This window comes from Chiloscyllium plagiosum, unplaced genomic scaffold (genome assembly GCF_037043375.1).
Source record: "Chiloscyllium plagiosum isolate Xiang-an unplaced genomic scaffold, Cpla_swu_hap1 HiC_scaffold_37, whole genome shotgun sequence".
Classification (NCBI taxonomy): Eukaryota; Metazoa; Chordata; class Chondrichthyes; order Orectolobiformes; family Hemiscylliidae; genus Chiloscyllium; species Chiloscyllium plagiosum.
In genome coordinates this window covers 27,625,669-27,637,860 of record NW_028270175.1, presented here as the reverse complement: position 1 = coordinate 27,637,860, position 12,192 = coordinate 27,625,669, and the positions used below count along the sequence as shown (strand labels likewise).

Sequence of the window (12,192 nt, the reverse complement as noted above, 5' to 3'; positions counted from 1 at the left end):
ATCTTGGCTATTCACCCTCATGATTTTATAAACCTCTATAACATCAGCCCTCAGCCTCCAATACTCCAGGGAAAATAGTCAAAAAGTGTGGTGCTGGAAAAGCACAGCAAGTCAGGCAATATCGGAGGAGCAGGAGAGTCAACGGTTCAAGCATCAGGCCTCTCCTGATGAAGAGCTTATGTTCAAAACATCGATTCTCCTGCTCCTTAGATGCTGCCTGTCTGGTTGTGCTTTTCCAGCACCACATTGTTTGACTCTGATCTCCAGCATCTGCAGTCCTCATTTTCTCCTTCCAGGGAAAACAGCCCCAGCCTGTTCAGCCTCTCCCCATAGCTCAAACCCTCCAACCCTGGCAACATCCTTGTAAATCTTTTCTGAATCCTTTCACATTTCACAACATCCTTTCTATACCTGAACTATTGATAACAATAGACCTCATGATCTACTGCAGAGCTCAGTCTCAGATTTACTGCATAACCTATCCAATATCTACTGCAGAACCTGGTCTGTGATCTAATTCAAAACCCAATTTGTGATCTACTGCAGAACCCAGTCCATGATCTACAGCAGAACCCAGTCCATAATCTACTGCAGAACCCAGTCCATAATCTACTGCAGAACCCAGTCCATAATCTACTGCAGACCCTGGTCCATAATCTACTGCAGAACCCAGTCCATAATCTACTGCAGAACCCAGTCCATAATCTACTGCAGACCCTGGTCCATAATCTACTGCAGAACCCAGTCCATAATCTACTGCAGAACCCAGTCCATGATCTACAGCAGAACCCAGTCCATAATCTACTGCAGAACCCAGTCCATAATCTACAGCAGAACCCAGTCCATGATCTACTGTAGAACCCAGTCCATAATCTACAGCAGAACCCAGTCCATGATCTACTGCAGAACCCAGTCCATAATCTACTGCAGATCCTGGTCCATAATCTACTGCAGACCCTGGTCCATGATCTACTGCAGAACCCAGTCCATGATCTACAGCAGAACCCAGTCCATAATCTACTGCAGAACCCAGTCCATAATCTACTGCAGAACCCAGTCCATAATCTACTGCAGAACCCAGTCCATAATCTACTGCAGACCCTGGTCCATGATCTACTGCAGAACCCAGTCCATGATCTACAGCAGAACCCAGTCCATAATCTACTGCAGAACCCAGTCCATAATCTACTGCAGAACCCAGTCCATAATCTACTGCAGAACCCAGTCCATAATCTACTGCAGAACCCAGTCCATAATCTACTGCAGACCCTGGTCCATGATCTACTGCAGACCCTGGTCCATGATCTACTGCAGAACCCAGTCCATAATCTACTGCAGAACCCAGTCCATAATCTACTGCAGAACCCAGTCCATAATCTACTGCAGAACCCAGTCCATAATCTACTGCAGAACCCAGTCCATGATCTACTGCAGAACCCAGTCCATAATCTACTGCAGAACCCAGTCCATAATCTACTGCAGAACCCAGTCCATAATCTACTGCAGAACCCAGTCCATAATCTACTGCAGACCCTGGTCCATAATCTACTGCAGAACCCAGTCCATAATCTACTGCAGACCCTGGTCCATAATCTACTGCAGAACCCAGTCCATGATCTACAGCAGAACCCAGTCCATAATCTACTGCAGAACCCAGTCCATAATCTACAGCAGAACCCAGTCCATAATCTACTGCAGAACCCAGTCCATAATCTACTGCAGAACCCAGTCCATAATCTACTGCAGACCCTGGTCCATAATCTACTGCAGACCCTGGTCCATACTCTACTGCAGAACCCAGTCCATGATCTACTGCAGAACCCAGTCCATAATCTACTGCAGAACCCAGTCCATAATCTACTGCAGAACCCAGTCCATGATCTACTGCAGAACCCAGTCCATGATCTACTGCAGAACCCAGTCCATAATCTACTGCAGAACCCAGTCCATAATCTACTGCAGAACCCAGTCCATGATCTACTGCAGAACCCAGTCCATGATCTACTGCAGAACCCAGTCCATAATCTACTGCAGAACCCAGTCCATAATCTACTGCAGAACCCAGTCCATAATCTACTGCAGAACCCAGTCCATGATCTACTGCAGAACCCAGTCCATGATCTACTGCAGAAACCAGTCCATAATCTACTGCAGACCCTGGTCCATGATCTACTGCAGAACCCAGTCCATAATCTACTGCAGAACCCAGTCCATAATCTACTGCAGAACCCAGTCCATGATCTACTGCAGATCCTGGTCCATAATCTACTGCAGAACCCAGTCCATAATCTACTGCAGAACCCAGTCCATAATCTACTGTAGAACCCAGCCCATAATCTACTGCAGAACCCAGTCCATAATCTACTGCAGAACCCAGTCCATAATCTACTGCAGACCCTGGTCCATAATCTACTGCAGAACCCAGTCCATAATCTACTGCAGAACCCAGTCCATAATCTGCTGCAGACCCTGGTCCATGATCTACTGCAGAACCCAGTCCATAATCTACTGCAGACCCTGGTCCATGATCTACTGCAGAACCCAGTCCATAGTCTACAGCAGAACCCAGTCCATAATCTACTGCAGACCCTGGTCCATGATCTACTGCAGAACCCAGTCCATGATCTACTGCAGAACCCAGTCCATGATCTACTGCAGAACCCAGTCCATAATCTACTGCAGAACCCAGTCCATGATCTACTGCAGACCCTGGTCCATAATCTACTGCAGAACCCAGTCCATAATCTACTGCAGAACCCAGTCCATGATCTACTGCAGAACCCAGTCCATAATCTACTGCAGACCCTGGTCCATGATCTACTGCAGAACCCAGTCCATAATCTACTGCAGACCCTGGTCCATGATCTACTGCAGAACCCAGTCCATAATCTACTGCAGACCCTGGTCCATGATCTACTGCAGAACCCAGTCCATAATCTACTGCAGAACCCAGTCCATGATCTACTGCAGACCCTGGTCCATGATCTACTGCAGAACCCAGTCCATAATCTACTGCAGACCCTGGTCCATGATCTACTGCAGAACCCAGTCCATAATCTACTGCAGAACCCAGTCCATGATCTACTGCAGACCCTGGTCCATGATCTACTGCAGAACCCAGTCCATGATCTACTGCAGACCCTGGTCCATGATCTACTGCAGAACCCAGTCCATAATCTACTGCAGACCCTGGTCCATGATCTACTGCAGAACCCAGTCCATAATCTACTGCAGAACCCAGTCCATAATCTACTGCAGACCCTGGTCCATGATCTACTGCAGAACCCAGTCCATGATCTACTGCAGACCCTGGTCCATGATCTACTGCAGAACCCAGTCCATAATCTACTGCAGACCCTGGTCCATGATCTACTGCAGAACCCAGTCCATAATCTACTGCAGAACCCAGTCCATGATCTACTGCAGAACCCAGTCCATAATCTACTGCAGAACCCAGTCCATAATCTACTGCAGAACTCTGGTCCATAATCTACTGCAGAACCCAGTCCATAATCTACTGCAGACCCTGGTCCATGATCTACTGCAGAACCCAGTCCATGATTTACTGCAGACCCTGGTCCATGATCTACTGCAGAACCCACTCCATAATCTACTGCAGAACCCAGTCCATAATCTACTGCAGAACCCAGTCCATAATCTACTGCAGAACCCAGTCCATAATCTACTGCAGAACCCAGTCCATGATTTACTGCAGAACCCAGTCCATGATTTACTGCAGAACCCAGCCCATAATCTACTGCAGAACTCAGTCCATAATCTACTGCAGAACCCAGTCCATAGTCTACTGCAGAACCCAGTCCATGATCTACTGCAGACCCTGGTCCATGATCTACTGCAGACACTGGTCCATGATCTACTGCAGAACCCAGTCCATAATCTACTGCAGACCCTGGTCCATGATCTACTGCAGAACCCAGTCCATAATCTACTGCAGACCCTGGTCCATGATCTACTGCAGAACCCAGTCCATGATTTACTGCAGAACCCAGTCCATAATCTACTGCAGACCCTGGTCCATGATCTACTGCAGAACCCAGTCCATGATTTACTGCAGACCCTGGTCCATGATCTACTGCAGAACCCAGTCCATAATCTACTGCAGACCCTGGTCCATGATCTACTGCAGAACCCAGTCCATGATCTACTGCAGAACCCAGTCCATGATCTACTGCAGAACCCAGTCCATAATCTACTGCAGACACTGGTCCATAATCTACTGCAGAACCCAGTCCATGATCTACTGCAGAACCCAGTCCATAATCTACTGCAGACCCTGGTCCATAATCTACTGCAGAACCCAGTCCATGATCTACTGCAGAACCCAGTCCATGATTTACTGCAGACCCTGGTCCATGATCTACTGCAGAACCCAGTCCATAATCTATTGCAGAACCCAGTCCATGATCTACTGCAGAACCCAGTCCATAATCTACTGCAGACCCTGGTCCATGATCTACTGCAGAACCCAGTCCATGATCTACTGCAGAACCCAGTCCATAATCTACTGCAGAACCCAGTCCATAATCTACTGCAGAACCCAGTCCATAATCTACTGCAGACCCTGGTCCATGATCTACTGCAGAACCCAGTCCATAATCTACTGCAGAACCCAGTCCATAATCTACTGCAGAACCCAGTCCATAATCTACTGCAGAACCCAGTCCATAATCTACTGCAGACCCTGGTCCATAATCTACTGCAGACCCTGGTCCATGATCTACTGCAGAACCCAGTCCATGATCTACTGCAGAACCCAGTCCATAATCTACTGCAGAACCCAGTCCATAATCTACTGCAGAACCCAGTCCATGATCTACTGCAGAACCCAGTCCATAATCTACTGCAGACCCTGGTCCATGATCTACTGCAGAACCCAGTCCATAATCTACTGCAGACCCTGGTCCATGATCTACTGCAGAACCCAGTCCATGATCTACTGCAGAACCCAGTCCATAATCTACTGCAGAACCCAGTCCATAATCTACTGCAGAACCCAGTCCATAATCTACTGCAGACCCTGGTCCATAATCTACTGCAGAACCCAGTCCATAATCTACTGCAGAACCCAGTCCATGATCTACTGCAGAACCCAGTCCATAATCTACTGCAGACCCTGGTCCATAATCTACTGCAGAACCCAGTCCATAATCTACTGCAGAACCCAGTCCATAATCTACTGCAGAACCCAGTCCATGATCTACTGCAGAACCCAGTCCATAATCTACTGCAGAACCCAGTCCATAATCTACTGCAGACCCTGGTCCATGATCTACTGCAGAACCCAGTCCATGATCTACTGCAGAACCCAGTCCATAATCTACTGCAGAACCCAGTCCATGATCTACTGCAGAACCCAGTCCATGATCTACTGCAGAACCCAGTCCATAATCTACTGCAGAACCCAGTCCATAATCTACTGCAGACCCTGGTCCATGATCTACTGCAGAACCCAGTCCATGATCTACTGCAGAACCCAGTCCATAATCTACTGCAGAACCCAGTCCATGATCTACTGCAGAACCCAGTCCATAATCTACTGCAGAACCCAGTCCATGATCTACTGCAGAACCCAGTCCATAATCTACTGCAGAACCCAGTCCATGATCTACTGCAGAACCCAGTCCATAATCTACTGCAGAACCCAGTCCATAATCTACTGCAGACCCTGGTCCATGATCTACTGCAGAACCCAGTCCATGATCTACTGCAGAACCCAGTCCATAATCTACTGCAGACCCTGGTCCATGATCTACTGCAGAACCCAGTCCATGATCTACTGCAGAACCCAGTCCATAATCTACTGCAGACCCTGGTCCATGATCTACTGCAGAACCCAGTCCATGATCTACTGCAGAACCCAGTCCATAATCTACTGCAGACCCTGGTCCATAATCTACTGCAGACCCTGGTCCATGATCTACTGCAGAACCCAGTCCATGATCTACTGCAGAACCCAGTCCATAATCTACTGCAGACCCTGGTCCATGATCTACTGCAGAACCCAGTCCATGATCTACTGCAGAACCCAGTCCATAATCTACTGCAGAACCCAGTCCATAATCTACTGCAGAACCCAGTCCATAATCTACTGCAGAACCCAGTCCATAATCTACTGCAGAACCCAGTCCATAATCTACTGCAGACCCTGGTCCATAATCTACTGCAGAACCCAGTCCATAATCTACTGCAGAACCCAGTCCATAATCTACTGCAGAACCCAGTCCATGATCTACTGCAGAACCCAGTCCATGATCTACTGCAGACCCTGGTCCATAATCTACTGCAGAACCCAGTCCATGATCTACTGCAGAACCCAGTCCATAATCTACTGCAGACCCTGGTCCATAATCTACTGCAGAACCCAGTCCATAATCTACTGCAGAACCCAGTCCATAATCTACTGCAGAACCCAGTCCATGATCTATTCAGACCCTGGTCCATGCTTTACAGTAGCCCTGCATTAGACCAGTCCATATATGCTCCCCTGTGATCAGCAGGGCACTGTATCTGTTCTAACTTTCCCTCCTTCCTCCGGCAGGTCTTGCTGAGCCTGAATGATGATGATTTGGAGTTGGGCCTGGGAGTGAACAGCTCAATGCATCGGCGGAAACTGCGGCTGGCGATTGAGGATTATCGGGAAGCTGAGAATGGGAAGGGGTGAGCAGAGACCTTCAGATTAGACCTCAGCCTTTCCCAGGAAGCTGGTCATTTCCTGACATTAGATTCCTAGGGTCCTGGTAAATACAGCAGAAACTAGTTGGACTGATTGTTGCTCCTTTACGTAGCACGAAGACTGGTTAACTTAAACAAACATGGTTCAAGGAGATAACGTAAATCCTGAGTATTACCTGAAGCTAAGACAAACCACTAAAGTTCAGAAAGAAAGCAATGAAAAGTAAATTTACATCAGATACAAAACGGAATTCAAAGGTCACGAGACCACCTCACCTACATCATTCATGGTCATAGTCTTGACAAAAATGGCGCAAAGTTCTCTAAAGGGACGATATAAACTCCAGCACCAACACCCCCTGGACATGTGCAGTGTGTTTCAGGGGCACAGTTCCTGATGACTTTTGAAAGGATTGGACACTCTGGCAGTAGGAAACATATTTCCACTGATGGGTGAGTGCCGAACCAGAGGACACAGCTTAAAAATACGGGATAGACCATTTAGGACAGAGCTCAGGAGAAACTTCTTCACCCAGAGAGTGGTGGCTGTGTGGAATGCTCTGCCCCAGAGGGCAGTGGAGGCCCACTCTCTGGATTCATTTAAGAAAGAGTTGGATAGAGCTCTCAAAGATAGTGGAATCAAGGGTTATGGAGATAAGGCAGGAACAGGATACTGATTAGGAATGATCAGCCATGATTATATTGAATGGCGGTGCAGGTTCGAAGGGCTGAATGGCCTACTCCTGCACCTGTTGTCTATTGTCTATTGACCTGTATTTGCCAATGAAGGCAGCCAATCAGAAGGCTATTTATGCCTCACTGGACATCTTTGCCCTGAAAACATTTGAACCTTGACCCATGACAAAGTCAATGTGGATCTAACTTCTGTTTCTGACAGTGAGTGCCGCGATGCTGACAGCATTTTTCTCTGCCCTGGTTGTTATCTCTGCAGATTGTCCAGAGCCTCCGAACTGGACCACCACTGGGTCGCTAAGGCATGGCTGAATGATGTGGGCCTCCTGCAGTATTCCCAGGCTTTCCACAACCACCTTGTTGATGGCCGAGTGCTGAACTCTCTCACAAAGCGCGATCTGGAGAAGTACTTGAATGTGTCGAAGAAATTTCACCAGATCAGTCTCCTGCTCGCCATTGAGCTGTTCCGACAGTGGGATTTCGACAGAGAGGTGAAGTGTATATGCCTCTGTGTGTGTGTGTGTGTGGATGTGTCTCTGTCTGTGTGGGTGTGCCTGCGTGTGTAGGTGTGCCTGTGTGTGTAGGTGTGCCTGTGTGAGTGTGTGTGTGTGTGTGTGTATGTGTGTGCCTGTATCTGTGTGTGTGAATATAAGTGTGAAATCACATGTGCCTGCATATGTGTGTGAGAGTGTGAACCCATGTGGGTGTACGTCAGTGTGTGTCAATGTGTGAGTTGTATCTGTGAATGTGTGAAAACGTGCACATGCCTCAGTGTGCACTTTATTGTGTGCCTGTGTGAGTGTGAGCCCATGTGTGTGTGTCTGTGTGTGTGTGAGCCCATGTATATGTGTCTCTGTGTGAGTGTGAGCCCATGTGTGTGTGTCTCTGTGTGAGTGTGAGCCCATGTATGTGTGTCTGTGTGTGTGTGAGCCCATGTGTGTGTGTCTCTGTGTGAGTGTGAGCCCATGTGTGTGTGTCTCTGTGGGTATGAGCCCATGTGTGTGTGTCTCTGTGTGTGTGAGCCCATGTGTGTGTGTCTCTGTGTGAGTGTGAGCCCATGTGTGTGTGTCTCTGTGTGTGTGTGAGCCCATGTGTGTGTGTCTCTGTGTGAGTGTGAGCCCATGTATGTGTGTCTGTGTGTGTGTGAGCCCATGTGTGTGTGTCTCTGTGTGAGTGTGAGCCCATGTGTGTGTGTCTCTGTGGGTATGAGCCCATGTGTGTGTGTCTCTGTGTGTGTGAGCCCATGTGTATGTGTCTTTGTGTGAGTGTGAGCCCATGTATGTGTGTCTGTGTGTGTATGAGCCCATGTGTGTGTGTCTCTGTGTGAGTGTGAGCCCATGTGTGTGTGTCTGTGTGAGTGTGAGCCCATGTATGTGTGTGTCTCTGTGTGTGTGTGAGCCCATGTGTGTGTCTCTGTGTGAGTGTGAGCCCATGTATGTGTGTCTGTGTGTGTGTGAGCCCATGTGTGTGTGTCTCTGTGTGAGTGTGAGCCCATGTCTGTGTGTCTCTGTGAGTGTGAGCCCATGTGTGTGTGTCTGTGTGTGTGTGAGCCCATGTGTGTGTCTCTGTGTGAGTGTGAGCCCATGTGTGTGTGTCTCTGTGTGAGTGTGAGCCCATGTGTGTGTGTCTGTGTGTGTATGAGCCCATGTGTGTGTGTCTCTGTGTGAGTGTGAGCCCATGTGTGTGTGTCTCTGTGTGAGTGTGAGCCCATGTATGTGTGTCTGTGTGTGTGTGAGCCCATGTGTGTGTGTCTCTGTGTGAGTGTGAGCCCATGTATGTGTGTCTGTGTGTGTATGAGCCCATGTGTGTGTGTCTCTGTGTGAGTGTGAGCCCATGTGTGTGTGTCTCTGTGTGTGTGAGCCCATGTATGTGTCTCTGTGTGTGTGTGAGCCCATGTGTGTGTGTCTCTGTGTGAGTGTGAGCCCATGTGTGTGTGTCTGTGTGTGTGTGAGCCCATGTGTGTGTCTCTGTGTGAGTGTGAGCCCATGTGTGTGTGTCTCTGTGTGAGTGTGAGCCCATGTGTGTGTGTCTCTGTGTGAGTGTGAGCCCATGTATGTGTCTCTGTGTGTGTGTGAGCCCATGTGTGTGTGTCTCTGTGTGAGTGTGAGCCCATGTGTGTGTGTCTGTGTGTGTGTGAGCCCATGTGTGTGTCTCTGTGTGAGTGTGAGCCCATGTGTGTGTGTCTCTGTGTGAGTGTGAGCCCATGTATGTGTGTCTGTGTGTGTGTGAGCCCATGTGTGTGTGTCTCTGTGTGAGTGTGAGCCCATGTATGTGTGTCTGTGTGTGTGTGAGCCCATGTGTGTGTGTCTCTGTGTGAGTGTGAGCCCATGTGTGTGTGTCTGTGTGAGTGTGAGCCCATGTATGTGTGTGTCTCTGTGTGTGTGTGAGCCCATGTGTGTTGTCTCTGTGTGAGTGTGAGCCCATGTATGTGTGTCTGTGTGTGTATGAGCCCATGTGTATGTCTCTGTGTGAGTGTGAGCCCATGTGTGTGTGTCTCTGTGTGAGTGTGAGCCCATGTATGTGTGTCTGTGTGTGTATGAGCCCATGTGTATGTCTCTGTGTGAGTGTGAGCCCATGTGTGTGTCTCTGTGTGAGTGTGAGCCCATGTGTGTGTCTCTGTGTGAATGTGAGCCCATGTGTGTGTGTCTCTGTGTGTGTGTGAGCCCATGTATGTGTGTCTGTGTGTGTGTGAGCCCATGTGTGTGTGTCTCTGTGTGAGTGTGAGCCCATGTGTGTGTGTGTCTCTGTGTGTGCCTGTGTGTGTGTTTCTGTGTGTTTGTGAGTACATACCCGTGTCTGTAAATGAGAACATCTGCAGATCGTTGTAAACTATTGTTGTAAGTGTATTGAAATATACCTAGAGATGTGAGACCCTGATCTCAAATACGGTGCCAGAAAGGGCAGTGGCAGAAGGTATATTCATAATATTGAAAAAGGTACTTGATCAGTATCTGAAGAGACACGTTCTGCAGGATGATTGGATCACTGTTTGGAAGAACCTGCTCAGGTACAGTACATTGGCTGTGCTGCTTCTGTTCCTCACTTCCTTGTCCACCAGCTTCTCCACTTTACTGCAGACTGTCCCGGTCTCTCAATCCAACCCGAGGCAGGGGAGGGAGAGAGATTGGAGTGTCACTGCTGCTACCTTGCTGGGAATTGAGGCTCAGACACTATCTCCAAGGAAAGCCAGCATCAGACGCTCTCTCTGACTCCTGTGCCAGACTGAAGTGTTTTGACTGAAGCCGAAAGTATTGTCAATTTAGACATGCAAACCTCATGGCTGTTATAAACCCTTCAGCTCCTCCGTCACATCATACAATAGCAGGCAAGGTCACCTCTGACAAATCCCTGATAATTGGCATACAGCTTCTGTGCAAACTCCAAACACTGTAATTATGTCATTGTTCGGCCTACAATGTGCTCTCCCGGAGTGCAGTGGAGCAGATTGCTATGTTGTGAGGGTTAGCCAGTGAGTCACTCCAGTTAGAAGCTGGGGCAGCTGGGGGAGTTACAGGGTTTGCGGAGTTTGAATTGTCAAACTTAGGTTGAGGAGGAAACTCACTTTTATTTAATCTTCGCTTGATTCGAGTTTTACTAGTTTGAGATTGCAGAGTGAACCTCCGCTCAGCAAAGTGATGGTGTTTGTTCTCGATGTGATGAAATGTGCGATGACAGCTCCCAGAGAGACACAGAAACACACAAAGCGTCAGACAGACCATAACCGTAGAGAGTTGACAGGACTCGGGTATCCAGCTTTGACGGTCTCAGTTGCAGCTTTGTAAGATTTTGGTTAGGTCACACTTAGAGTATTGCATTCAATTCTGCTCACCACGTTGCAGGAAGGATGTGGGGGCTCTGGAGAGGGTGCAGTAAAGCTTTACCAGGATGCTGATCTGAGGAAGGGTCACCAGACCTGAAACGTTAACTTTGATTTCTCTTCACAGCTGCTGCCAGATCTGCTGAGCTTTTCCAGCAATTTCTGCTTTTGTTACCAGGATGCTGCCTGGATTAGAGCGTCTGAGCTATAAGGAGAGGCTAGAAAAACTCGGGTTGTTTTGTCTGGAGTGGCGGAGGCTGAGGGGAGACTTGATAGAAGTTTACAAAATTATGAGATGCATCGATAGGATTGACGGCAGAATCTTTTTCCCAGAGTTGAAATGGCTACTACAGGGGGCTTGCATATAAAGTGGGAGGGGGGGAAAGTTCTAAAGAGATGTGAGGGGCAAGTTTTTTTACACAGGGAGTGGTAAGTCTGAAATGCACTGCTGGAGGGGTGGGGGTAGCAGATATGAGATGGGCATTGAAGGGGCTTTTAGGTCAGTACACATATACGCAAGGAATGGAGGGATATGGACCAAGGGCAGGCAGAAAGGGTTAGTTTAATTTGTCATTATGTTCGGCACAACATTGTGGGCCAAAGGGCTCGCTCCTCTGCTCTTCTGTCCTATGTTGTATGAATCTTTGCCGGTGACGGTTCTGGTCTCCTTCCGAAGGGAAGGATGCTGTGAAACTTGAAAGGGTTCAGAAAAGATTTACAAGGATGTTGCCAGGGTGGGGCAGTTTTCCCTGGAGCATCGGGGCTGAGGGGTAACCTTATAGAGGTTTGTAAAATCATGAGGGACACATATGGTAAATAGACAAAGTCTTTTCTCTGGGGTGGAGGAGTCCAGAACGAGAGGGCATAGGATTAGGGTGAGAGGGGAAAGATATAAAAGTGACCAATGGGGCATCCTATTCATGCAGAGGGTGGTGTGTGTATGGTATGAGCTGCCAGAGGAAGCGGTGGAGGCTGGTACAATTACAGCA

At 48.4% G+C, this 12,192-nt stretch overlaps 1 protein-coding gene across 7 annotated transcripts in view; it reads left to right on the top strand.

Annotated features, from left to right (window-relative positions):
- The window catches only part of LOC122540243 (kazrin-like), a 719,824-nt gene that overhangs the window by 642,059 nt on the left and 65,573 nt on the right, over nt 1-12,192 (top strand). For all 7 annotated transcript variants that reach the window (XM_087980531.1, XM_087980530.1, XM_087980528.1 and 4 more), the window contains 2 exons: nt 6,560-6,678; nt 7,646-7,877. In XM_087980531.1, coding sequence (XP_087836657.1) covers nt 6,560-6,678; nt 7,646-7,877 — 351 coding nt within the window. The remainder of the gene's footprint in view (nt 1-6,559; nt 6,679-7,645; nt 7,878-12,192) is intronic.